Source organism: Engystomops pustulosus, chromosome 3 (assembly GCF_040894005.1).
Source record: "Engystomops pustulosus chromosome 3, aEngPut4.maternal, whole genome shotgun sequence".
Taxonomy (NCBI): Eukaryota; Metazoa; Chordata; class Amphibia; order Anura; family Leptodactylidae; genus Engystomops; species Engystomops pustulosus.
In genome coordinates, this window is record NC_092413.1 from 7,922,802 (window position 1) to 7,948,923 (window position 26,122).

General features: G+C 46.0%; 1 protein-coding gene across 1 annotated transcript in view; it reads left to right on the forward strand.

Annotated features, from left to right (window-relative positions):
- The window catches only part of PLB1 (phospholipase B1), a 74,420-nt gene extending 49,386 nt beyond the window's left edge, over positions 1-25,034 (forward strand). The window contains exons 39-57 of the mRNA XM_072139954.1: positions 481-562; positions 792-896; positions 7,310-7,405; positions 7,984-8,055; positions 8,963-9,040; positions 9,847-9,910; positions 11,479-11,537; positions 11,976-12,043; positions 13,051-13,094; positions 13,309-13,408; positions 15,705-15,756; positions 16,036-16,116; positions 16,530-16,595; positions 16,700-16,794; positions 17,433-17,514; positions 17,677-17,775; positions 21,099-21,194; positions 21,298-21,372; positions 23,721-25,034. Of these exons, the coding sequence (XP_071996055.1) occupies positions 481-562; positions 792-896; positions 7,310-7,405; positions 7,984-8,055; positions 8,963-9,040; positions 9,847-9,910; positions 11,479-11,537; positions 11,976-12,043; positions 13,051-13,094; positions 13,309-13,408; positions 15,705-15,756; positions 16,036-16,116; positions 16,530-16,595; positions 16,700-16,794; positions 17,433-17,514; positions 17,677-17,775; positions 21,099-21,194; positions 21,298-21,372; positions 23,721-23,936 (1,630 nt within the window). The 3' untranslated portion in view covers positions 23,937-25,034. The remainder of the gene's footprint in view (positions 1-480; positions 563-791; positions 897-7,309; positions 7,406-7,983; positions 8,056-8,962; positions 9,041-9,846; positions 9,911-11,478; positions 11,538-11,975; positions 12,044-13,050; positions 13,095-13,308; positions 13,409-15,704; positions 15,757-16,035; positions 16,117-16,529; positions 16,596-16,699; positions 16,795-17,432; positions 17,515-17,676; positions 17,776-21,098; positions 21,195-21,297; positions 21,373-23,720) is intronic.
- Positions 25,035-26,122: the final 1,088 nt, after the last annotated feature.

A 26,122-nucleotide genomic window follows, 5' to 3' on the forward strand; every position in this document is an offset into this window, starting at 1 on the left:
GGTGAAACACAATATACAGCTTGTTGTGAGTTCCCCCTAGTGGTGGCTGCCAGCAGATATTATGTTATTATGGTGAAACACAATAAACAGCTTGTTGTGAGCTCCCCCTAGTGGTGGCTGCCGGCAGACATAATGTTATTATGGTGAAACACAATATACAGCTTGGTGTGAGCTCCCCCAAGTGGTGGCTGCCGGCAGACATAATGTTATTATGGTGAAACACAATATACAGCTTGTTGTGAGCTCCCCCTAGTGGTGGCTGCCGGCAGACATAATGTTATTATTGTGAAACACAATATACAGCTTGTTATGAGCTCCCCCTAGTGGTGGCTGCCGGCAGACATAATGTTATTATGGTGAAACACAAAATCCAGCTTGCTGTGAGCTCCCCCTAGTGGTGGCTGCCGGCAGACATAGTGTTATTATTCACCTCTGTATCCGCGCTGGCAGTTTTCAGTTGTGCTTTGCTTCATCTCCTAGCATGCTGTGCCCCTGTCTCCTGAATGTCCAGACAGATACTGAAGAGCTGCGAATGTTAAAGAACACTAACAACGCCTACCAGGTACGGATCTGTCATCACGTATAAATGATTCGTAGCATTTTCTGTGTTGTGGCGTCCATCTGTTATTCCTCCTGGAAACACATAATTTGTTATCATTGATTTGAGCTGTGTAGATTCACACCCTATTGGTTAGTAAAAGGGTAACGCTGAGTGTCCAGGAGGAGTAACAGAGGGACATCAGTTGATTCTCTGCCCTTTCTTAACCAGTCCCATGCTCTGCCCCCTACAGCACAGTCTCCAACATTTCATCGATTCTGGAAGATATGACACCAGGGAAGACTTCACTGTGGTCCTGCAGCCATTTTTCCGTCATCCACAAATTCCACATCTCTCGGTAATTCATTCACAGGAAGGTCTCCTACTTGGTCTACCTTTAGAAAGCATCCTTCCTGGCCTACCTCTAGACCCTACATCTGTGGTCTACCTCTAGAAGGTGTCCTCTGTGTTCTGCCTCTAGAAGGTGTCCTCTGTGTTCTACCTCTAGAAGGTGTCCTCTGTGTTCTACCTCTAGAAGGTGTCCTCTGTGTTCTACCTCTAGAAGGTGTCCTCTGTGTTCTGCCTCTAGAAGGTGTCCTCTGTGTTCTACCTCTAGAAGGTGTCCTGTGTGTTCTGCCTCTAGAAGGTGTCCTCTGTGTTCTGCCTCTAGAAGGTGTCCTCTGTGTTCTGCCTCTAGAAGGTGTCCTGTGTGTTCTGCCTCTAGAAGGTGTCCTCTGTGTTCTGCCTCTAGAATGTGTCCTCTGTGCTCTATCTCTAGAAGGTGTCCTCTGTGTTCTACCTCTAGAAGGTGTCCTCTCTGTTCCATCTCTAGAAGGTGTCCTCTGTGTTCTGCCTCTAGAAGGTGTCCTCTCTGCTCTACCTCTAGAAGGTGTCCTCTCTGCTCTACCTCTAGAAGGTGTCCTCTGTGTTCTACCTCTAGAAAGTGTCCTCTCTGCTCTACCTCTAGAAGGTGTCCTCTCTGCTCTACCTCTAGAAGGTGTCCTCTCTGCTCTACCTCTAGAAGGTGTCCTCTCTGCTCTACCTCTAGAAGGTGTCCTCTCTGCTCTACCTCTAGAAGGTGTCCTCTCTGTTCTACCTCTAGAAGGCATCCTCTCTTCTCTACCTCTAGAAGGTGTCCTACCTCTAGAAGGCATCCTCTCTTCTCTACCTCTAGAAGGTGTCCTCTGTGCCCTACCTCTAGAAGGTGTCCTCTGTGTTCTACCTCTAGAAGGTGTCCTCTGTGCTCTACCTCTAGAAGGTGTCCTCTCTGTTCTACCTCTAGAAGGTGTCCTCTGTGTCCTACCTCTAGAAGGTGTCCTCTGTGTTCTACCTCTAGAAGGTTTCCTCTCTGCTCTACCTCTAGAAGGTGTCCTCCCTGTTCTACCTCTAGAAGGTGTCCTCTCTGCTCTACCTCTAAAAGGTGTCCTCTCTGTTCTACCTCTAGAAGGCATCCTCTCTTCTCTACCTCTAGAAGGTGTCCTCTGTGTCCTACCTCTAGAAGGTGTCCTCTGTGTTCTACCTCTAGAAGGTGTCCTCTGTGTACTACCTCTAGAAGGTGTCCTCTGTGCTCTACCTCTAGAAGGTGTCCTCTCTGTTCTACCTCTAGAAGGTGTCCTCTGTGTCCTACCTCTAGAAGGTTTCCTCTGTGTTCTACCTCTAGAAGGTGTCCTCTCTGCTCTACCTCTAGAAGGTGTCCTCCCTGTTCTACCTCTAGAAGGTGGCCTCTCTGCTCTACCTCTAAAAGGTGTCCTCTCTGTTCTACCTCTAGAAGGCATCCTCTCTTCTCTACCTCTAGAAGGTGTCCTCTGTGTCCTACCTCTAGAAGGTGTCCTCTGTGTTCTACCTCTAGAAGGTGTCATCTGTGCTCTACCTCTAGAAGGTGTCCTCTGTGCTCTACCTCTAGAAGGTGTCCTCTGTGCTCTACCTCTAGAAGGTGTCCTCTGTGTTCTACCTCTAGAAGGTGTCCTCTCTGTTCTATCTCTACAAGGTGTCCTCTCTGCTCTACCTCTAGAAGGTGTCCTCTCTGCTCTACCTCTAAAAGTTGTCCTCCCTGGTCTACCTCTAGAAGGTGTCCTCTCTGTTCTACCTCTAGAAGGTGTCCTCTCTGCTCTACCTCTAGAAGGTGTCCTCTCTGCTCTACCTCTAGAAGGTGTCCTCTCTGCTCTACCTCTAGAAGGTGTTGTGTCCTCTCTGCTCTACCTCTAGAAGGTGTCCTCTCTGTTCTATCTCTAGAAGGTGTCCTCTCTGCTCTACCTCTAGAAGGTGTCCGCTCTGCTCTACCTCTAGAAGGTGTCCTCTCTGTTCTATCTCTAGAAGGTGTCCTCTCTGTTCTATCTCTAGAAGGTGTCCTCTCTGCTCTACCTCTAAAAGTTGTCCTCCCTGGTCTACCTCTAGAAGGTGTCCTCTCTGCTCTACCTCTAGAAGGTGTCCTCTCTGTTCTATCTCTAGAAGGTGTCCTCTCTGCTCTACCTCTAGAAGGTGTCCTCTCTGTTCTATCTCTAGAAGGTGTCCTCTCTGCTCTACCTCTAGAAGGTGTCCTCTCTGCTCTACCTCTAGAAGGTGTCCTCTCTGCTCTACCTCTAGAAGGTGTCCTCTCTGTTCTATCTCTAGAAGGTGTCCTCTCTGCTCTACCTCTAGAAGGTGTCCTCTCTGTTCTATCTCTAGAAGGTGTCCTCTCTGCTCTACCTCTAGAAGGTGTCCTCTCTGCTCTACCTCTAGAAGGTGTCCTCTGTGTTCTACCTCTAGAAGGTGTCCTCTGTGCTCTACCTCTAGAAGGTGTCCTCTGTGCTCTACCTCTAGAAGGTGTCCTCTGTGTTCTACCTCTAGAAGGTGTCCTCTCTGTTCTATCTCTACAAGGTGTCCTCTCTGCTCTACCTCTAGAAGGTGTCCTCTCTGCTCTACCTCTAAAAGTTGTCCTCCCTGGTCTACCTCTAGAAGGTGTCCTCTCTGCTCTACCTCTAGAAGGTGTCCTCTCTGCTCTACCTCTAGAAGGTGTCCTCTCTGCTCTACCTCTAGAAGGTGTTGTGTCCTCTCTGCTCTACCTCTAGAAGGTGTCCTCTCTGTTCTATCTCTAGAAGGTGTCCTCTCTGCTCTACCTCTAGAAGGTGTCCGCTCTGCTCTACCTCTAGAAGGTGTCCTCTCTGTTCTATCTCTAGAAGGTGTCCTCTCTGTTCTATCTCTAGAAGGTGTCCTCTCTGCTCTACCTCTAGAAGGTGTCCTCTCTGTTCTATCTCTAGAAGGTGTCCTCTCTGTTCTATCTCTAGAAGGTGTCCTTTCTGCTCTACCTCTAGAAGATGTCCTCCCTGGTCTATCTCTAGAAGGTGTCCTCTGTGTCCTACCTCTAGAAGGTGTCCTCTCTGTTCTACCTCTAGAAGGTGTCCTCTCTGTTCTACCTCTAGAAGGTGTCCTCTCTGCTCTACCTCTAGAAGATGTCCTCCCTGGTTTATCTCTAGAAGGTGTCCTCTGTGTCCTACCTCTAGAAGGTGTCCTCTCTGTTCTATCTCTAGAAGGTGTCCTCTCTGTTCTATCTCTAGAAGGTGTCCTCTGTGTCTTACCTCTAGAAGGTGTCCTCTCTGTTCTATCTCTAGAAGGTGTCCTCTGTGTTCTACCTCTAGAAGGTGTCCTCTGTGTTCTACCTCTAGAAGGTGTCCTCTGTGTTCTACCTCTAGAAGGTGTCCTCTGTGTTCTATCTCTACAAGGTGTCCTCTGTGTTCTGTCTCTAGAAGGTGTCCTCTCTGTTCTACCTCTAGAAGGTGTCCTCTGTGTTCTGTCTCTAGAAGGTGTCCTCTGTGTTCTGTCTCAAGAAGGTGTCCTCTGTGTTCTACCTCTAGAAGGTGTCCTCTCTGTTCTACCTCTAGAAGGTGTCCTCTCTGTTCTACCTCTAGAAGGTGTCCTCTGTGTTCTGCCTCTAGAAGGTGTCCTCTGTGCTCTAACTCTAGAAGGTGTCCTCTGTGTTCTACCTCTAGAAGGTGTCCTCTCTGCTCTACCTCTAGAAGGTGTCCTCTGTGTTCTACCTCTAGAAGGTGTCCTCTGTGTTCTACCTCTAGAAGGTGTCCTCTTCGCTCTACCTCTAGAAGGTGTCCTCTGTGTTCTGCCTCTAGAAGGTGTCCTCTGTGTTCTACCTCTAGAAGGTGTCCTCTGTGTTCTACCTCTAGAAGGTGTCCTCTCTGTTCCATCTCTAGAAGGTGTCCTCTGTGTTCTGCCTCTAGAAGGTGTCCTCTCTGCTCTACCTCTAGAAGGTGTCCTCTCTGCTCTACCTCTAGAAGGTGTCCTCTGTGTTCTACCTCTAGAAAGTGTCCTCTCTGCTCTACCTCTAGAAGGTGTCCTCTCTGCTCTACCTCTAGAAGGTGTCCTCTCTGCTCTACCTCTAGAAGGTGTCCTCTCTGCTCTACCTCTAGAAGGTGTCCTCTCTGCTCTACCTCTAGAAGGTGTCCTCTCTGTTCTACCTCTAGAAGGCATCCTCTCTTCTCTACCTCTAGAAGGTGTCCTACCTCTAGAAGGCATCCTCTCTTCTCTACCTCTAGAAGGTGTCCTCTGTGCCCTACCTCTAGAAGGTGTCCTCTGTGTTCTACCTCTAGAAGGTGTCCTCTGTGCTCTACCTCTAGAAGGTGTCCTCTCTGTTCTACCTCTAGAAGGTGTCCTCTGTGTCCTACCTCTAGAAGGTGTCCTCTGTGTTCTACCTCTAGAAGGTTTCCTCTCTGCTCTACCTCTAGAAGGTGTCCTCCCTGTTCTACCTCTAGAAGGTGTCCTCTCTGCTCTACCTCTAAAAGGTGTCCTCTCTGTTCTACCTCTAGAAGGCATCCTCTCTTCTCTACCTCTAGAAGGTGTCCTCTGTGTCCTACCTCTAGAAGGTGTCCTCTGTGTTCTACCTCTAGAAGGTGTCCTCTGTGTACTACCTCTAGAAGGTGTCCTCTGTGCTCTACCTCTAGAAGGTGTCCTCTCTGTTCTACCTCTAGAAGGTGTCCTCTGTGTCCTACCTCTAGAAGGTGTCCTCTGTGTTCTACCTCTAGAAGGTGTCCTCTCTGCTCTACCTCTAGAAGGTGTCCTCCCTGTTCTACCTCTAGAAGGTGGCCTCTCTGCTCTACCTCTAAAAGGTGTCCTCTCTGTTCTACCTCTAGAAGGCATCCTCTCTTCTCTACCTCTAGAAGGTGTCCTCTGTGTCCTACCTCTAGAAGGTGTCCTCTGTGTTCTACCTCTAGAAGGTGTCCTCTTTGCTCTACCTCTGGAAGGTGTCCTCTGTTTTCTACCTCTAGAAGGTGTCCTCTGTGTTCTACCTCTAGAAGGTGTCCTCTTTGCTCTACCTCTGGAAGGTGTCCTCTGTGTTCTACCTCTAGAAGGTGTCCTCTTTGCTCTACCTCTGGAAGGTGTCCTCTGTGTTCTACCTCTAGAAGGTGTCCTCTTTGCTCTACCTCTGGAAGGTGTCCTCTGTGTTCTACCTCTAGAAGGTGTCCTCTCTGCTCTACTTCTGGAAGGTGTCCTCTGTGTTCTACCTCTAGAAGGTGTCCTCTCTGCTCTACCTCTAGAACTTGTCCTCTGTGCTCTACCTCTAGAAGGTGTCCTCCCTGCTCTACCTCTAGAAGGTGTCCTCTCTGCTCTACCTCTAGAAGGTGTCCTCTGTGTCCTACCTCTAGAATGTGTCCTCTGTGTTCTACCTCTAGAAGGTGTCCTCTGTGTTCTACCTCTAGAAGGTGTCCTCTGTGTTCTACCTCTAGAAGGTGTCCTCTGTGTTCTACCTCTAGAAGGTGTCCTCTCTTCTCTACCTCTAGAAGGTGTCCTCTGTGTTCTACCTCTAGAAGGTGTACTCTCTTCTCTACCTCTAGAAGGTGTCCTCTGTGTTCTACCTCTAGAAGGTGTCCTCTTTGCTCTACCTCTAGAAGGTGTCCTCTCTGCTCTACCTCTAGAAGGTGTCCTCTGTGTTCTACCTCTAGAAGGTGTCCTCTTTGCTCTACCTCTGGAAGGTGTCCTCTGTGTTCTACCTCTAGAAGGTGTCCTCTCTGCTCTACCTCTGGAAGGTGTCCTCTGTGTTCTACCTCTAGAAGGTGTCCTCTTTGCTCTACCTCTGGAAGGTGTCCTCTGTGTTCTACCTCTAGAAGGTGTCCTCTCTGCTCTACTTCTGGAAGGTGTCCTCTGTGTTCTACCTCTAGAAGGTGTCCTCTCTGCTCTACCTCTAGAACGTGTCCTCTGTGCTCTACCTCTAGAAGGTGTCCTCCCTGCTCTACCTCTAGAAGGTGTCCTCTCTGCTCTACCTCTAGAAGGTGTCCTCTGTGTCCTACCTCTAGAATGTGTCCTCTGTGTTCTACCTCTAGAAGGTGTCCTCTGTGTTCTACCTCTAGAAGGTGTCCTCTGTGTTCTACCTCTAGAAGGTGTCCTCTGTGTTCTACCTCTAGAAGGTGTCCTCTCTTCTCTACCTCTAGAAGGTGTCCTCTGTGTTCTACCTCTAGAAGGTGTACTCTCTTCTCTACCTCTAGAAGGTGTCCTCTGTGTTCTACCTCTAGAAGGTGTCCTCTCTGTTCTATCTCTAGAAGGTGTCCTCTGTGTTCTACCTCTAGAAGGTGTCCTCTCTGTTCTACCTCTAGAAGGTGTCCTCTGTGCTCTACCTCTAGAAGGTGTCCTCTCTGTTCTTCCTCTAGAAGGTGTCCTCTGTGTTCTACCTCTAGAAGGTGTACTCTCTTCTCTACCTCTAGAAGGTGTCCTCAAGGCTCATTTCCTCACTTTCAATAACACAGCTCAGAAGATTTTTTCCCATACTTATTATGTTTTTCCTATTTTAAGACTGGAGAACCCGATGTTTCGTACCTCTCTCCGGATTGTTTCCACCTCAGCCAGAAGGCGCACTCTCAGCTCGCCAGGAAGCTCTGGAACAATATGGTAAAGTCCTGGATTGTACATCACTCATTACCAGATCAAGGCCTGATGATGTTACTGATTCTCAGTATGGCCACATCCAGTGGAACATCCCTTTAACAAATATCTGGGGCAGATTTATCTATAGGAAGGGATCTGGTGCACATACGACTCACACATCACTGGCGGAGACCCCACTGGTGTACTCAGCATTACAGGCAATGCATCCTGGGAGAATGTAGGCGATGAGCTCTCTGCTGCCACCTAGTGTAAAGTCTACAGAAACAAAATTTTTATTTTTGTGGTTTTGCTCAAAAATATTGTTCTGGTCTTGCAATTTTTTGTAGTTTTTATATAAGATTTCTCTGTAGAACTTAGATAAATGATTAAAACAAAATTAAAAAACGTCAAAATGTAAGGGAGTGCCGCCAGAGTGCAAATCTAATTAGATCTGTCAGGATTTCTCCTGGCTACTGATGGTCTCCCGGTAACGATATATTTTATATATGTCAAAAAAAATAATAACAGAAGATTCCAGAAGTTCCTGACTCTCATCATCCTCATCATCCTGTACTCATACGCTCCTTACTTTATTCCCACAGCTGGAACCTGTTGGCCAGAAATCACACACTTTGGATTTTACTGAAAATGTCCATCTCCACTGTCCTTCACAGGTAGGTGGCACCAGGGCTCCATGTGTATGTTGTTAGTAGCAGCAGGATTGTGAAATATGGATTTATATTCCCGGATCATACTGTGTGTGTGTGTGTGTGTGTCTTCACACTGATGTGCTCTGTGCTCTCTGCAGCCAGTGTTAAGTATTGTTCCTGGAGTGATGTGTAATCAGATTTTTTGTGTATGTAGCAGCAGGACTGTGATATATGGATGTATATTCCAGGATTGAAGCTTCCCCTAGTGCACTGGATATGGGTCCTCACACTGCTGTGCTCTGTGCAGCCAGTGTTAGTTATTGATCCCTAGAGACATGTGTGTTATCAGACCTTTGTGTATTTTGTTAGTAGCAGCAGGACTGTGATATATGGATTTATATTCCATGATTGAAGCTTCTCCAAGTGCACTGGATATGGGTCCTCGCACTGCTGTGCTCTGTGCAGGCAGTGTTAGTTATTGATCCCTAGAGACATGTGTGTTATCAGACCTTTGTGTATTTTGTTAGTAGCTGCAGGACTGTGATATATGAATTTATATTCCAGGGTTGAAGCTTCTCCAAGTGCACTGAAGGTGTGTCCTCACACTGCTGTGCTCTGTGCTCTCTGCAGGCAGCGTTAGTGATTGATCCCTGGAGAGATGTGTAATGTGTATGTTGTTAGTAGCAGCAGGACTGGTAAAAGCATTGATCACAGCCTCTCCGAGTGCCCTGGGGGCTATGCCATTTGCTTACTGTATAGAACACCTCTCAGTCCCTCCCCTCTGCTCTGAGTAAAAGCTGTAGCAGGCTTTTGGTTGAATACCACAATCTTGAGATAGGCAGGCCCCATGTTGGTTGTCCTATATATACCATCCCATTGTTTATCTCCCATTGTTAATATGATAAACAATATGATGTTCTTGCTTTTTCAGGCCCAGCCGTACCTGCGAACCTACAGGAACAGTAACTACAACTACCCGGCCCCATCGCCCACACCCAGGCCCTCTGATGTAATGTTACCCTGGGTCCTATCTCACTGAATGGGAATTGGTTGGGTTCTATAGCTCAAGGTGTCCATAAACTTTTAGGGAATCCATCATGAAAATCCTGAAAACCGGGGACATTGCTCATAGATCCAGGCACCGGGAATGTGGTATCTTTGTATAGTTCTTATCCATGGACTTCTTCCCTCTAAAATCTGCTTTTACAATTATGCTGAGGAACCAGAGGGGTTCTAAAGAGGGGGTGTTACTAGAGCCCCTCCACGCTGCAGCTTCACATGCTGTTACTCTGTCTCCCCCTCAGCACTTCCCCCTCCCTCTGTAATCTCACACAGTGTGATAGGGAATTGTTCCTGCACAATGTAACAGCCTGTAAAGCTACAGCATGGCAGGGGGGGGGGGGGAGGGGGGCACTGGTAACACCCCCAGATCCCTTCTGGCTCATTAGAATCATTATAAAAGTTGATTTTAGAAAGTAGGAGGCCACTGATAACAAATATAAGAAGATACCACAGTCCCGGTGCCTGGATCTAGGAGTAATGTCCCTGGGTTATCAGGATGGATTGTGATGGGAGATATTCTTTAATACCCCTATATACCGTGCTGCCCCCGGACCACTGCCTGGTCTGCCCGATAATCTGTCAGATCTCTGTGCCACCTCTGAGATTCCCATCATGAAGATGATTACTGATTCCTAGATTATATTATTATTCTTACATTACTGCTTTATGAATCTGATTCTTATGGATGATTATTGATCATATTATCATTATTACGTGATGATTATTACGCTGATATAATGCGTCTCCTCACAGAACTGGGGCAGTGACATGGAGTGTCGCGGGTTCACAGCCGAGTCTAGCAGCGTTCCCAAGTCAGGTGAGAAGACGCTAATATTGTCTGTACATTGTATACATAATAGTATTGGGTCATAGACGTTACATTATAATTATAGTACAGGCGGTCCCCTACTTAAGAACACTCGACTTACATACGACCGCTAGTTACAAACGGACCTCTAGATGTTGGTAATTTCCTGTACTTTAGTCCTAGGCTACAATAATCAGCTGTAACAGTTATCACAGGCGTCTGTAATGAAGCTTTAGTGTTAATCCTGGTTCTTATGACAATCCAACATTTTTAAAATCCAATTGTCACAGAGACCAAAAAAGTTCTGGCTGGGATTACAATGATAAAATATACAGTTCCGACTTACATACAAATTCAACTTAAGAACAAACCTACAGACCCTATCTTGTATGTAACCCGGGGACTGCCTGTATTATAGTGCAACACCCGGGCCAATGTATAGACAAGGGGGTAGGTGCGAATAAGCCCCTCTACCTGTCAGGATGCATACAGTGAGTCTGATCAACTTACCCAAGGGATAATACAGGGAGATCTCAGGTATCTGCAGCTGTAGCCTCTGCCTGGAAAGGCAATAGTTAAGTGGGTGTTATCCAATCAGTTGGCTGGATTGTGAGCTGGAGTGTGATTGGAGAGGTGCTACCACCTGACCAGGGGGAGTATAAAACCCCTTTGCATTGGGGGCACATGGTCCAGTCTGCAGTGTCCTGTTCAAATGGTGAGTGAAGAGAGACACACTGGGGCTCATTTACTAAGGGTCCTGCGGCCGCGATTCCCTTGGGGTTTCCCAAATATTTCCAATTCGTGCCGTTTTATCGCCGAATTCCTTGTGTTTTTGCCACACACGATCGGATTTTGGCGCATCGGCGCCGGCTTTCACGCGAACAGAAATTGGGGTGTGTGGCCGTCCGACAACCCGACGGATTCGGAAAAACTGTGGAATTTAAAAGACGATTTGTGTCGCAAGATCAAGCACTTACATGCACCAGGAAGGAGAAGGTGAACTCCGGCGGATCTCGGTGCAGCAGCGACACCTGCAGGAACTCAGACGCACGATGTTAGTGAATCCCGGCAGACCCGAATCAGCGTCGGACAACGCGCCGCGGGATCGCGAATGGACCGGGTAAGGAAATGTGAACCCAAACCTAGGAACTGAGTCCGGAGACTCTACTCCAGAGATGCAGCTTCCACAGTTTGGACACAGCTCCATCTCCATTATCCCAGCATCTACTACCAGGCTGGTGCACTACTCCATGACCACTCCAGTACCAGAACCTGCTGTGACACCACTTAGGCCCGTTGCCTGTTCAATAACCCCTTAACGCTGATACCCTTTTTCGTTTTTGCATTTTCATTTTTCACTCCCCACTGCACTACATGATAACCCATGCGGGAGACCTCCTCGTGAGGTGCTCAGGGTCACCAGGCCGCTCCTGACATGGAGAGGGACACTTTCCCAACACCTACCTAACCCTTTGCATTTACAGGGGGGTTGTATAAGGAGACTTAGTCTCTTGTATAATATGTATCCGATTTGTGTTTGTATTGTCCACGTTGTAACCATTTCTATTGTATCACAGTCCATGAGCTCCGCCCGGGAGACATCAAGGTGGTGGCCGCGCTCGGTGACTCTCTGACTGTAAGTTTTGTATATTTTCATAGGTACCAGGTGTACAGTGGTCTGTGAGGATGATGGGGGTTATATATCATATGCCGGAGCTCAGCTGGATACACCAAGAGGCTCCGGCGTGGTCCGGCTGCACAGTCAGCATCCCCCCCCGGCTTCATAGTATATACTGAGGACAGGGGGCTGCATCATTATGTCATGATCAGTATGAGCAGCACAGCAGGTTGTGCTTTATGGCAGCCAAATTTATCCATGTAGTCCCCCAGGAGATCTTGGATACAGCCCCCCCTCCTCCAGGGCGTTTCGGGGGGCTGTATACATTGTCTCACCTCGCCTCAGACTGTACATTGGGTGTCCCATTCTATAATCATCATGAAGTGGCTCTGCTGGCTCTGCCCCAATCTGTACACTGTGAAGGTTGTCATTTTACTCTGGGACTTTGTGTTTTAGGCTGCTTTCGGTGCCAAGTCGACATCGCTGGCAAACCTGGCAGTGGAGTCCAGAGGGATTGCCTGGAGGTGAGAGCAGCAATGTGGCGCCATAACTAACCGCATACTAGAGTGTACCGGCCAATCAGGACGAGCAGCATCAATCATGGGAAATTTGGTGCCATTCCCATAATTGTCTGCACCAGATTTCACCGGTATAAAAGGAAACGGCCTCAGATTTTACCCCATAAAACTACTAGAACATCCTCTTTAATGTGAAATCTCACAGGGTGACCTCCAAAGTGGTGCGAAAATGAGCAAAGAGTCAGATTTTGCCTGCAATGAGTCATCTTTAGAGGCTGCAGGGGGAGAGTCACTTCAGACCCCCCTATCTGCGGTTCTGTAGCACTTAGAAACTTGCTACTAGTGTGAAATTAAAAATAAGAATCTCATCTTTCAGATCACACCTGGATCTGTGAGCTACAGAACCAAAGACATACACTAGTTTGAAATGTGAGCTGTAGATGAAAATCCAATTCTTTCCTTTTTAACTGCCTATATCTCCATGTAGATGTCACGTTATCTGAGAGATTAGATTCTTATCTTGAAAATGACACCAGCATCGTGTTTCTACTTGCTATAGAACAGAAGATATGGGGTGTCTGGAGTGACTCTCCCCCCTACATCCTCTAAATGTGACTCATCTGAGGCAAATATGACTCTTCCCTGCACATTGTCTGATGACTTTGGAGGAGAATTTTTATAGGTAAACAGGTGACATTTCGCATAAAGGAGGAAATTCTAGAAAGGACATTTCCTCCCCTACCATAGGCTGGTAGTTTAATGGGTTAAAGTCTGCTGACAGGTTCCCTCCAATATAACAGAACTCTTTGGATTTCATTTCCTAGATTAATATGAAAAAGTGCAAATCACAGATGATAGAAACCTATATACTTGTATATATGTTGTATCTAATCCGTCCTCCTATATCCTATCCTGCGCTCGGGGGGGGGGGGGGCGTGTTCCCTATAAATAATGTTATGAGCCGTCACTTGTGAGATATCCTTTTAATTAGATATATTTACTATTGTTTTCAGTATTGGAGGAGACGGGACCCTGGAAACTTACACAACGATCCCAAGTAAGAGCTTCCGAAACTTCAAGGATTTACTATGTGACAATCTGATAGTACAAAGAGAACATCTCACAGGAGCCTGGAACAAGAACTACCAAAAATTCACCCCTCGGATCGTTCATTAGATTTAGAATATAATGGATGAGACCTGTATTTTTTCATTTTTATTAACCTTATACATATATATGATTTCTGCTGATTTATTATGCCTTTTCTTTAGATATTTTGAAGAGGTTTAATCCAAACATAAAGGGATTCTCCACCGGAACTGGAACCGCTAACCAAAAGTTCAACGTAGCTGTTGGTGGTGCAAAAGCCGAGTAAGTATAAAAATATATGTAATTATTTATAGAACTATATTCACATATACCAGATAACAATATATAAGAATACAGGCGCTCCCCTACTTAAGGACACCCGACTTACAGACAACCCATAGTTACAGACGGACCCCTCTGCCCCATGTGACCTCTGGTGACCTCTCTGGATGCTTTACTATAGTCCCAGACTGCGATGATCAGCTGTAAGGTGTCTGTAATGAAGCTTTATTGATAATTCTTGGTCCAATTACACCAAAAATTTTGAAACTCCAATTGTCACTGGGGCAAAAGAAAAAATAATTGTCTAGAACTTCCATTATAAAATATACAGTTTCGACTTACATACAAATTCAACTTAAGAACAAACCTCCAGACCCTATCTTGTATGTAACCCGGGGACTGCCTGTACGTATCTTATCTACTATAACTACTATAATACTGCCCTCTATGTACAGGAATATAACTACTATAATACTGCCCCCTATGTACAGGAATATAACTACTATAATACTGCCCCCTATGTACAGGAATATAACTACTATAATACTGCCCCCTATGTACAGGAATATAACTACTATAATACTGCCCCCTATGTACAAGAATATAACTACTATAATACTGCCCCCTATGTACAAGAATATAACTACTATAATACTGCCCCATATGTACAGGAATATAACTACTATAATACTGCCCCCTATGTACAAGAATATAACTACTATAATACTGCCCCCTATGTACAGGAATATAACTACTATAATACTGCCCCCTATGTACAAGAATATAACTACTATAATACTGCCCTCTATGTACAAGAATATAACTACTATAATACTGCCCCCTATGTACAAGAATATAACTACTATAATACTGCCCCCTATGTACAAGAATATAACTACTATAATACTGCCCTCTATGTACAAGAATATAACTACTATAATACTGCCCCCTATGTACAAGAATATAACTACTATAATACTGCCCCTATGTACAAGAATATAACTACTATAATACTGCCCCCTATGTACAAGAATATAACTACTATAATACTGCCCTCTATGTACAAGAATATAACTACTATAATACTGCCCCCTATGTACAAGAATATAACTACTATAATACTGCTCCCTATGTACAGGAATATAACTACTATAATACTGCCCCCTATGTACAGGAATATAACTACTATAATACTGCCCCCTATGTACAGGAATATAGCTACTATAATACTGCCCCTATGTACAAGAATATAACTACTATAATACTGCCCTCTATGTACAAGAATATAACTACTATAATACTGCCCCTATGTACAAGAATATAACTACTATAATACTGCCCCCTATGTACAAGAATATAACTACTATAATACTGCCCCCTAGGTACAGGAATATAACTACTATAATACTGCCCTCTATGTACAAGAATATAACTACTATAATACTGCCCCCTATGTACAAGAATATAACTACTATAATACTGCCCCCTATGTACAGGAATATAACTACTATAATACTGCTACTATGTACAAGAATATAACTACTATAATACTGCCCCCTATGTACAAGAATATAACTACTATAATACTGCCCCCTATGTACAAGAATATAACTACTATAATACTGCCCCCTATGTACAGGAATATAACTACTATAATACTGCCCCCTATGTACAGGAATATAACTACTATAATACTGCCCCCTATGTACAGGAATATAACTACTATAATACTGCCCCCTATGTACAAGAATATAACTACTATAATACTGCCCCCTATGTACAAGAATATAACTACTATAATACTGCCCCCTATGTACAGGAATATAACTACTATAATACTGCCCCCTATGTACAAGAATATAACTACTATAATACTGCCCCCTATGTACAAGAATATAACTACTATAATACTGCCCCCTATGTACAAGAATATAACTACTATAATACTGCCCCCTATGTACAGGAATATAACTACTATAATACTGCCCCCTATGTACAGGAATATAACTACTATAATACTGCCCCCTTTGTACAAGAATATAACTACTATAATACTGCCCCCTATGTACAGGAATATAACTACTATAATACTGCCCCATATGTACAGGAATATAACTACTATAATACTGCCCCCTATGTACAAGAATATAACTACTATAATACTACCCCCTATGTACAGGAATATAACTACTATAATACTGCCCCCTATGTACAGGAATATAACTACTATAATACTGTCACCTATGTACAGGAATATAACTACTATAATACTGAAGTTGTTCCTTTTTTCGGATAGAAATATTCCCTCTCAAGCTGAGAATCTGATAAAGAAGATGAAGGAGAGCACAGTGAGTATTATCAGATGTATATTGGAATATTGGGGTTATCTATAGAATTGCTACTGTTGTTGTTACATATTGGGGTGCTGAGTTTTGGCTCCTGGATCCTGTTACTTTGACAGGGAAAGGAATTCCCCACCACATGACAAGTGACAGATCCTGGAGCCTGGGGTTGGGCTGGTGATACGTTGTATATCCGGTGTTGGGGTGACCGTTGCCCCTGCACCAGTAATCAGATATTCTGGGGGCCATTCTCCGCGCTCGGAGCTGATCCGTTTCTTCTTTTAGGAAATTAACTTTGAACACGACTGGAAGCTGATCACCCTGTTCATTGGTGGCAATGACCTCTGCCAGTACTGCCGAAACCGGGTGAGCAAATCCAACTTTTATCAAAATCTCTTGGTGTTTTGCTTGTGGTTCCTCTGGCGTCTTCAAAAATCAAAATTTTATGTTAGAAACAAAAACCTTCTGCACTTTTTAGTTTTTTTGTTTTTATTGTCCTGCTGTTATTCTTCTTGGAAATGTCCAAATAATGGCACCACAGTAAGAAAGAATCCATCACTACTAGATATATCGATGTATGTGTGTTGGATGCTATCAATCCCATGATGTCTCAGAACAACATAAAATCCTTTCTGCCTGCTGGGAGGACAGTGTTTTTATCCTTCTCTCCATATTCTCTTTTTAAGCTCCTGTATACAGGGTGACTATAAGTGCCCCCTCTACTACTAGAAAGTCATCCGTATGGTTCGTGTATTGACTCCATTCCATATGTTTTCCAGGAGCGCTATTCTCTGACCAATCATGTGAAGCATCTGGAGAGGGCACTGGATATGTTCTACAAGGAGGTGGGGCCTAACACATTCACATCCGCCCCCTATAGCGCCCCCTGTAGTGTAGTTTCCCATGATGCTCAGCTCTGACGCCCTGCTTCCCGTCTCCTTTTTTATAGATTCCTCGCGTTTTTGTGAACCTGGTGCAAATCATGGAGGTGGAGGGGCTGCGCAGAGTCAGCGCTGACACCTTCGGCTGCAGCATCTTAAAGCCGTGAGTATCTAATCTACTTACCTTCACCCGGCCAATGGAAAGTGGAAGCTCCTGCACTGGCTCTGCTTGTGGAGATTCTGACAGGCAATGCATGCTGGGAGATAGAAGTATGCAAATTAGCTGCATTGCAAGAGTTTCTTTGTTGCCACCTACTGGAGCTACATTGGAAGCCTCTATATAGGAGTATTAACTGGGGGGGTCCGAGAGGCGATACCCTTACCTGTTCCATATACACTGGGGTCCTATAAATAACCTATGTGGGGGTCCTAAAAGTGAGACCATCCCCTCTTTTCAATAGTGCGGGTCCTTTAGGTGAGAATCTTACACATCCATATATGTGGGTGCCCTAGAGGTGATACTCTTACCTGTTCTATATAAGTGGGGTGCTATAGATAAGACCCTCACCATTCCATAGTGAGACCCTCCTCTGTTTTATAAAGTGGGGGTCCTATAGTTGATATTTTTACCCATCCATATATGTGGGGGTCCTCGAGGAGAGTCCATCACCTGCTTCATATATTTGAAGTCCTAGTGAATAGACCCTCACTTGTTCCTTCTACATGGGGGGATATGACATTATGAAACATAAATAAGAGCGCCCCCTATGCACTAAATACTGAATATTTCCCTTATCACAGAAACGCCTGTCCCTGCTTCATTAACCCCCCAGAGGGATCCCCAGAACTTGGCGAAATAAAGAAATTCAATAGAGACTTGCAGGTGAGTTAATGTTCTGCGGTCAATGGAGAACGTGGCCACTGAGCCATATACTGTCTACCCATGGCCTCCACTAGGGGGAGCTCTGCACATAATAAACCAATACAACCAGTTGTGTCTGATCTGTATGATTTCTATTAATGAACGCCTCCTCCTTGTCACCAGACACATGTAGCCGCACTGGCCGAGAAGTACAAGGACCGGGAGGATTTTGCGGCAGTGGCTCAACCGTTCTTCACTAACACCGTGGTGCCTGCGGATGGTGTAAGTGACTGTGTAATATCATAGAGAAGCATGTGGACTAGACCTGGAGCAGTGGTGTAGTGCTCTGGTATAATGCTGGAGCAGTGGTGTAGTGCTCTGGTATAATGCTGGAGCAGTGGTGTAGTGCTCTGGTATAATGCTGTAGCAGTAGTGTAGTGCTCTGGTATGATGCTGGAGCAGTGGTGTAGTGATCTGGTATAATGCTGGAGCAGTGGTGTAGTGCTCTGGTATAATGCTGGAGCAGTGGTGTAGTGCTCTGGTATGGTGCTGGAGCAGTAGTGTAGTGCTCTGGTATGATGCTGGAGCAGTAGTGTAGTGCTCTGGTATAATGCTGGAGCAGTGGTGTAGTGTTCTGGTATAATGCTGGAGCAGTGGTGTAGTGCTCTGGTATAATGCTGGAGCAGTGGTGTAGTGCTCTGGTATAATGCTGGAGCAGTAGTGTAGTGCTCTGGTATGATGCTGGAGCAGTGGTGTAGTGATCTGGTATAATGCTGGAGCAGTGGTGTAGTGCTCTGGTATAATGCTGGAGCAGTGATGTAGTGCTCTGGTATGATGCTGGAGCAGTGGTGTAATGCTCTGGTATAATGCTGGAGCAGTGGTGTAGTGCTCTGGTATAATGCTGGAGCAGTGATGTAGTGCTCTGGTATAATGCTGGAGCAGTGGTGTAGTGCTCTGGTATAATGCTGGAGCAGTGGTGTAGTGCTCTGGTATAATGCTGGAGCAGTGGTGTAGTGCTCTGGTATGATGCTGGAGCAGTGGTGTAATGCTCTGGTATAATGCTGGAGCAGTGGTGTAGTGCTCTGGTATAATGCTGGAGCAGTGGTGTAATGCTCTGGTATAATGCTGGAGCAGTGGTGTAGTGCTCTGGTATAATGCTGGAGCAGCGGTGTAGTGCTTTGGTATGATGCTGGAGCAGTAGTGTAGTGCTCTGGTATGGTGCTGGAGCAGTAGTGTAGTGCTCTGGTATAATGCTGGAGCAGTAGTGTAGTGCTCTGGTATGGTGCTGGAGCAGTAGTGTAGTGCTCTGGTATAATGCTGGAGCAGTAGTGTAGTGCTCTGGTATAATGCTGGAGCAGTGGTGTAGTGCTCTGGTATAATGCTGGAGCAGTGGTGTAGTGCTCTGGTATGATGCTGGAGCAGTAGTGTAGTGCTCTGGTATAATGCTGGAGCAGTGGTGTAGAGCTCTGGTATAATGCTGGAGCAGTGGTGTAGTGCTCTGGTATGGTGCTGGAGCAGTAGTGTAGTGCTCTGGTATGATGCTGGAGCAGTAGTGTAGTGCTCTGGTATAATGCTGGGGCAGTGGTGTAGTGTTCTGGTATAATGCTGGAGCAGTAGTGTAGTGCTCTGGTATAATGCTGGAGCAGTAGTGTAGTGCTCTGGTATAATGCTGGAGCAGTAGTGTAGTGCTCTGGTATAATGCTGGAGCAGTGGTGTAGTGCTCTGGTATAATGCTGGAGCAGTGGTGTAGTGCTCTGGTATAATGCGGGAGCAGTGGTGTAGTGCTCTGGTATAATGCTGGAGCAGTAGTGTAGTGCTCTGGTATAATGCTGGAGCAGTGGTGTAGTGCTCTGGTATAATGCTGGAGCAGTGGTGTAGTGCTCTGGTATAATGCTGGAGCAGTGATGTAGTGCTCTGGTATAATGCTGGAGCAGTAGTGTAGTGCTCTGGTATAATGCTGGAGCAGTAGTGTAGTGTTCTGGTATAATGCTGGAGCAGTGGTGTAGTGCTCTGGTATAATGCTGGAGCAGTGGTGTAGTGCTCTGGTATAATGCTGGAGCAGTAGTGTAGTGCTCTGGTATGATGCTGGAGCAGTGGTGTAGTGATCTGGTATAATGCTGGAGCAGTGGTGTAGTGCTCTGGTATAATGCGGGAGCAGTGGTGTAGTGCTCTGGTATAATGCTGGAGCAGTAGTGTAGTGCTCTGGTATAATGCTGGAGCAGTGGTGTAGTGCTCTGGTATAATGCTGGAGCAGTAGTGTAGTGCTCTGGTATGATGCTGGAGCAGTGGTGTAGTGCTCTGGTATAATGCTGGAGCAGTAGTGTAATGCTCTGGTATAATGCTGGAGCAGTGGTGTAGTGCTCTGGTATAATGCTGGAGCAGTGGTGTAGTGCTCTGGTATAATGCTGGAGCAGTGGTGTAGTGCTCTGGTATAATGCTGGAGCAGTGGTGTAGTGCTCTGGTATAATGCTGGAGCAGTGGTGTAGTGCTCTGGTATAATGCTGGAGCAGTGGTGTAGTGCTCTGGTATAATGCTGGAGCAGTGGTGTAGTGCTCTGGTATAATGCTGGAGCAGTAGTGTAGTGCTCTGGTATAATGCTGGAGCAGTAGTGTAGTGTTCTGGTATAATGCTGGAGCAGTGGTGTAGTGCTCTGGTATAATGCTGGAGCAGTGGTGTAGTGCTCTGGTATAATGCTGGAGCAGTGGTGTAATGCTCTGGTATAATGCTGGAGCAGTGGTGTAGTGCTCTGGTATAATGCTGGAGCAGTAGTGTAGTGCTCTGGTATGATGCTGGAGCAGCGGTGTAGTGCTCTGGTATAATGCTGGAGCAGTGGTGTAGTGCTCTGGTATAATGCTGGAGCAGTGGTGTAGTGCTCTGGTATAATGCTGGAGCAGTAGTGTAGTGCTCTGGTATAATGCTGGAGCAGTAGTGTAGTGCTCTGGTATAATGCTGGAGCAGTAGTGTAGTGCTCTGGTATAATGCTGGAGCAGTGGTGTAGTGCTCTGGTATAATGCTGGAGCAGTGGTGTAGTGCTCTGGTATAATGCTGGAGCAGTGGTGTAGTGCTCTGGTATAATGCTGGAGCAGTGGTGTAGTGCTCTGGTATAATGCTGGAGCAGTGGTGTAGTGCTCTGGTATAATGCTGGAGCAGTGGTGTAGTGCTCTGGTATAATGCTGGAGCAGTGGTGTAGTGCTCTGGTATAATGCTGGAGCAGTAGTGTAGTGCTCTGGTATGGTGCTGGAGCAGTAGTGTAGTGCTCTGGTATGATGCTGGAGCAGTAGTGTAGTGCTCTGGTATAATGCTGGGGCAGTGGTGTAGTGCTCTGGTATAATGCTGGAGCAGTGGTGTAGTGCTCTGGTATAATGCTGGAGCAGTGGTGTAGTGCTCTGGTATAATGCTGGAGCAGTGGTGTAGTGCTCTGGTATAATGCTGGAGCAGTGGTGTAGTGCTCTGGTATAATGCTGGAGCAGTGGTGTAGTGCTCTGGTATAATGCTGGAGCAGTGGTGTAGTGCTCTGGTATAATGCTGGAGCAGTGGTGTAGTGCTCTGGTATAATGCTGGAGCAGTGGTATAGAGCACATTAATATCTTGTCTATTTATTCCAGGATGGAAACCCAGACATAAGCTTCTTCGCTGCAGACTGCTTCCATTTCTCCGAGAGAGGTCACGCCGAGATGGCTATCGCCCTGTGGAACAATATGGTAAGACCTGCAGGGGGCGCTCTACATGGCATCTGTCACATAACTACTTCACAGTCTCTGACCTCTGGATGCTGACTCGCCTGTGTCTCTGCTTCATCCTCAGATAGAGCCGGTAGGTCAGAAGCTCGTCTACAACAACTTCACCCACAGCCGCACCAAACTAAAGTGTCCCTCCAATGTAAGTACAAGTAATGCCATGTATGTACACAGTGACTGCACCAGCAGCAGAATAGTGAGTGCAGCTCTGGGGTATAATACAGGATGTAACTCAGGGTCAGTACAGGATAAGTAATGTCATGTATGTACACAGTGACTGCACCAGCAGCAGAATAGTGAGTGCAGCTCTGGGGTATAATACAGGATGTAACTCAGGATCAGTACAGGATAAGTAATGTCATGTATGTACACAGTGACTGCACCAGCAGCAGAATAGTGAGTGCAGCTCTGGTGTATAATACAGGATGTAACTCAGGGTCAGTACAGGATAAGTAATGTCATGTATGTACACAGTGGGGCAAATTTACTTACCCGGCCCATTCGCGATCCAGCGGCGCGTTCTCTGCTCTGGATTCGGGTCCGGCCGGGATTCATGAAGGGAGTTCCTCCGCCGTCCACCAGGTGGCGCTGCTGCGCTGAAAATCATCTCCACGCGCCGGAATGCACCACCTCGGACCAGGTGAAGGTAAGCGGTCACCAAGCGACACTTTTTCGGGTTTTAAATGCGGCGGTTTTTCCGAATACGTCGGGTTTTCGTTCGACCACGCCCCCCGATTTCCGTCGCGCGCATGCCGGCGCCGATGCGCCACAATCCGATCGCGTGCGACACAATCCCGGGGCAATTAAGGTACAATCGGCGCAAATCGGAAATATTCGGGTAACACGTCGGGAAAACGCGATTCGGGCCCTTAGTAAATGACCCCCAGTGACTGCACCAGCAGCAGAATAGTGAGTGCAGCTCTGGGGTATAATACAGGATGTAACTCGGGATCAGTACAGGATAAGTGATGTCATGTATGTACACAGTGACTGCACCAGCAGCAGAATAGTGAGTGCAGCTCTGGGGTATAATACAGGATGTAACTCAGGATCAGTACAGGATAAGTGATGTCATGTATGTACACAGTGACTGCACCAGCAGCAGAATAGTGAGTGCAGCTCTGGGGTATAATACAGGATGTAACTCAGGATCAGTACAGGATAAGTAATGTCATGTATGTACACAGTGACTGCACCAGCAGCAGAATAGTGAGTGCAGCTCTGGGGTATAATACAGGATGTAACTCAGGATCAGTACAGGATAAGTAATGTCATGTATGTACACAGTGACTGCACCGGCAGCAGAATAGTGACTGCAGCTCTGGGGTATAATACAGGATGTAACTCAGGATCAGTACAGGATAAGTAATGTCATGTATGTACACAGTGACTGCACCAGCAGCAGAATAGTGAGTGCAGCTCTGGAGTATAATACAGGATGTAACTCAGGATCAGTACAGGATAAGTAATGTCATGTATGTACACAGTGACTGCACCAGCAGCAGAATAGTGAGTGCAGCTCTGGGGTATAATACAGGATGTAACTCAGGATCAGTACAGGATAAGTAATGTCATGTATGTACACAGTGACTGCACCAGCAGCAGAATAGTGAGTGCAGCTCTGGGGTATAATACAGGATGTAACTCAGGATCAGTACAGGATAAGTAATGTCATGTATGTACACAGTGACTGCACCAGCAGCAGAATAGTGACTGCAGCTCTGGGGTATAATACAGGATGTAACTCAGGATCAGTACAGGATAAGTAATGTCATGTATGTACACAGTGACTGCACCAGCAGCAGAATAGTGAGTGCAGCTCTGGGGTATAATACAGGATGTAACTCAGGATCAGTACAGGATAAGTAATGTCATGTATGTACACAGTGACTGCACCAGCAGCAGAATAGTGAGTGCAGCTCTGGGGTATAATACAGGATGTAACTCAGGATCAGTACAGGATAAGTAATGTCATGTATGTACACAGTGACTGCACCAGCAGCAGAATAGTGAGTGCAGCTCTGGAGTATAATACAGGATGTAACTCAGGATCAGTACAGGATAAGTAATGTCATGTATGTACACAGTGACTGCACCAGCAGCAGAATAGTGACTGCAGCTCTGGGGTATAATACAGGATGTAACTCAGGATCAGTACAGGATAAGTAATGTCATGTATGTACACAGTGACTGCACCAGCAGCAGAATAGTGAGTGCAGCTCTGGGGTATAATACAGGATGTAACTCAGGATCAGTACAGGATAAGTAATGTCATGTATGTACACAGTGACTGCACCAGCAGCAGAATAGTGAGTGCAGCTCTGGGGTATAATACAGGATGTAACTCAGGATCAGTACAGGATAAGTAATGTCATGTATGTACACAGTGACTGCACCAGCAGCAGAATAGTGAGTGCAGCTCTGGAGTATAATAATGGTATGTATATATAACCTTTCTATAATTGGTTACGCGCTGTATCCTCCCCTTAGGACCACCCTTTCCTCTTCACCATGAAGAACAGTGGGCTCCCGCAGATCGAGGTCCCATCTGAAGACGGTGACCAGGTGCCCATGTGGTCAGTGATCGTGGCGTCCATCGGAGGGGTGGCTCTCGGATGCGCAGTTGTCGGCATTGGAATGTGTTTGAAAAACCGAAGTAGATCAAACAAGAAGAAACGTATGAGTGAAAGTGGCTCCTCCTTCTGAGGGGCGAGAAACGTGTAGAAGAAGCCGAGGACTGTCACGAGGGGCTCAACCACTTCCCATCTCATCCATCTACTCATATACATTGTAGCAGACGTAACCATTAAAGCAATGCATTGTGGGATGTCCCGTCCATTCTATATCATGTTTCATCCTCCAGTCACATCCAGAGCTGCATTCACAATTCTGCATGTTACCATTTGTAACTTATCAACACTATCAGATCTAGAATACACTGGATTGTGCTGCACTGAATTATGGGGACGTAACAACATGAAAGCTATGAAACTATGGAAACACTGACGACTTGTGCAGACACTGAACCAGAAGGGGGTGCCCCATATCTGCTGCCCCCAAGGCTCCTGTGTCCGGGTGCAATGGCATCCTCTGCACAATCTCATGTCATGAGTAGAGAGAGATAAAGATGTTCTGCAGCCTGAGAGCGAATAAGTAACACTATTTTGAGTGCAGCTTTGGATGTGAATGGAGTAGACACAATTGATTTAACAATGAACCAATATTAGCTCTGATGGTGAGTGCTCCCACATATGAACAAACTCACTTAAGTAATAGCCAAGGAGATTAAATTATTCCTTTACGCTGTAAACTCTTTACATTAAACAGGGATCGGTTATAGGGATCAGTAGTAGGGATCAGTTCGCATAAATTTACCCAATGATTGGCCTTCATCACATCCGTCCATTGTATATATCAGCCTCTAATCATGAGATAATTCAGTAAATTATACATAAGATATAGTGGCTCCGCCTCTCCCACAATGACAGCCCCTGAGGAAGCACAAGGACCGCCCACAAGGACCTCTGATCCATCTCAGTCATGGAGAAGTGACCATATATACTGGCTGAGTCAATGCAATGAGGCCCCCTCACACCCCAGGACTCTCTGGGGCCCCTTTGTTAGTGAAGTGACTGATCCACAGAAGATGAATCTCCAATCCTGTGAATAGTAATGAGCTTTGTACAGATAATCAGGTGTATATAGACACTGGGAATGTGAGGAATCGATGGATCCTGTATGATATTGTGATGATCTACTAAGAAATAATAAAGGACATGAGGACACGTCTTGTGGTTGTAGCATTTCCTGCTGCTGTGAAACTACAACTCCCAGCATGCCCAGGGCTGGCTACCTACCTCCTGGATGTATCCTAAGATCCAGCAGGGAAGATAATGTACGGGTACTGCAAATATCACCTTCCCCACCAGGGGGCGCTCACTGAATGTCAAATTTATAGACATAGTAGCATGTAATGGAGGCTTCTTCTGGGGGCAAAGCATCATGGGAATAAAAAGTATAAAATAAAATAAAAAGTATCCAAATCAACTTATACCGGACATAAAAAAAAGGAAAAATAAAGTAAAACATTCCATCAGAGGTGCTAACCAATAAGGGGGCCCCTCTGGTTGTAGTATAAGAGCTGCTATAGTACAATGTAGTGGTAATACTGCCATATACAACCCACATAATATCGCCATATAGTGCTAAGGTAATAATACTGCCATATACAACCAACATAATGTCGCCATATAGTGCTAAGGTAATAATACTGCCATGTATAACCCACATAATATCGCCATATAGTGGTAAGATAATAATACTGCCATATAGAACCCACATAATATCACCATATAGTGCTAAGGTAATAATACTGCCATATACAACAACACAATGGGGCAGATTTACTTACCCGGTCCATTCGCGATCCAGTGGCGCGTTCTCTGCGGTGGATTCGGGTCTTCCGGCGATTCACTAAGGCAGTTCCTCCGCCGTCTACCAGATGTCGCTGCTGCGCTGAAGAGCATCGGAACGCACTGCAGTACACCGAGCCGGGCTGAGTGAAGGTAAGCGCGTGCCGAGCGACACTTTTTTTTTAAAAATGCGGCTGTGTTTCCGAATCCGTCAGGTTTTCGTTCGGCCACGCCCCCTGATTTCCGTCGCATGCATGCCAGCGCCGATGCGCCACAATCCGATCGCGTGCGCCAAAAACCCGGGGCAATTCAGGGAAAATCACGCAAATCGGAAATATTCGGGTAACGCGCCGGGAAACCGCGAATCAGGCCCTTAGTAAATGACCCCCAATGTTACCACATACGGTTCCCCCTCCTCCATCCTTGCTCTTGAGGTCTTTTCTGAAGATGTTTTATTGGTAAATGTTCAGGTGCGATTTA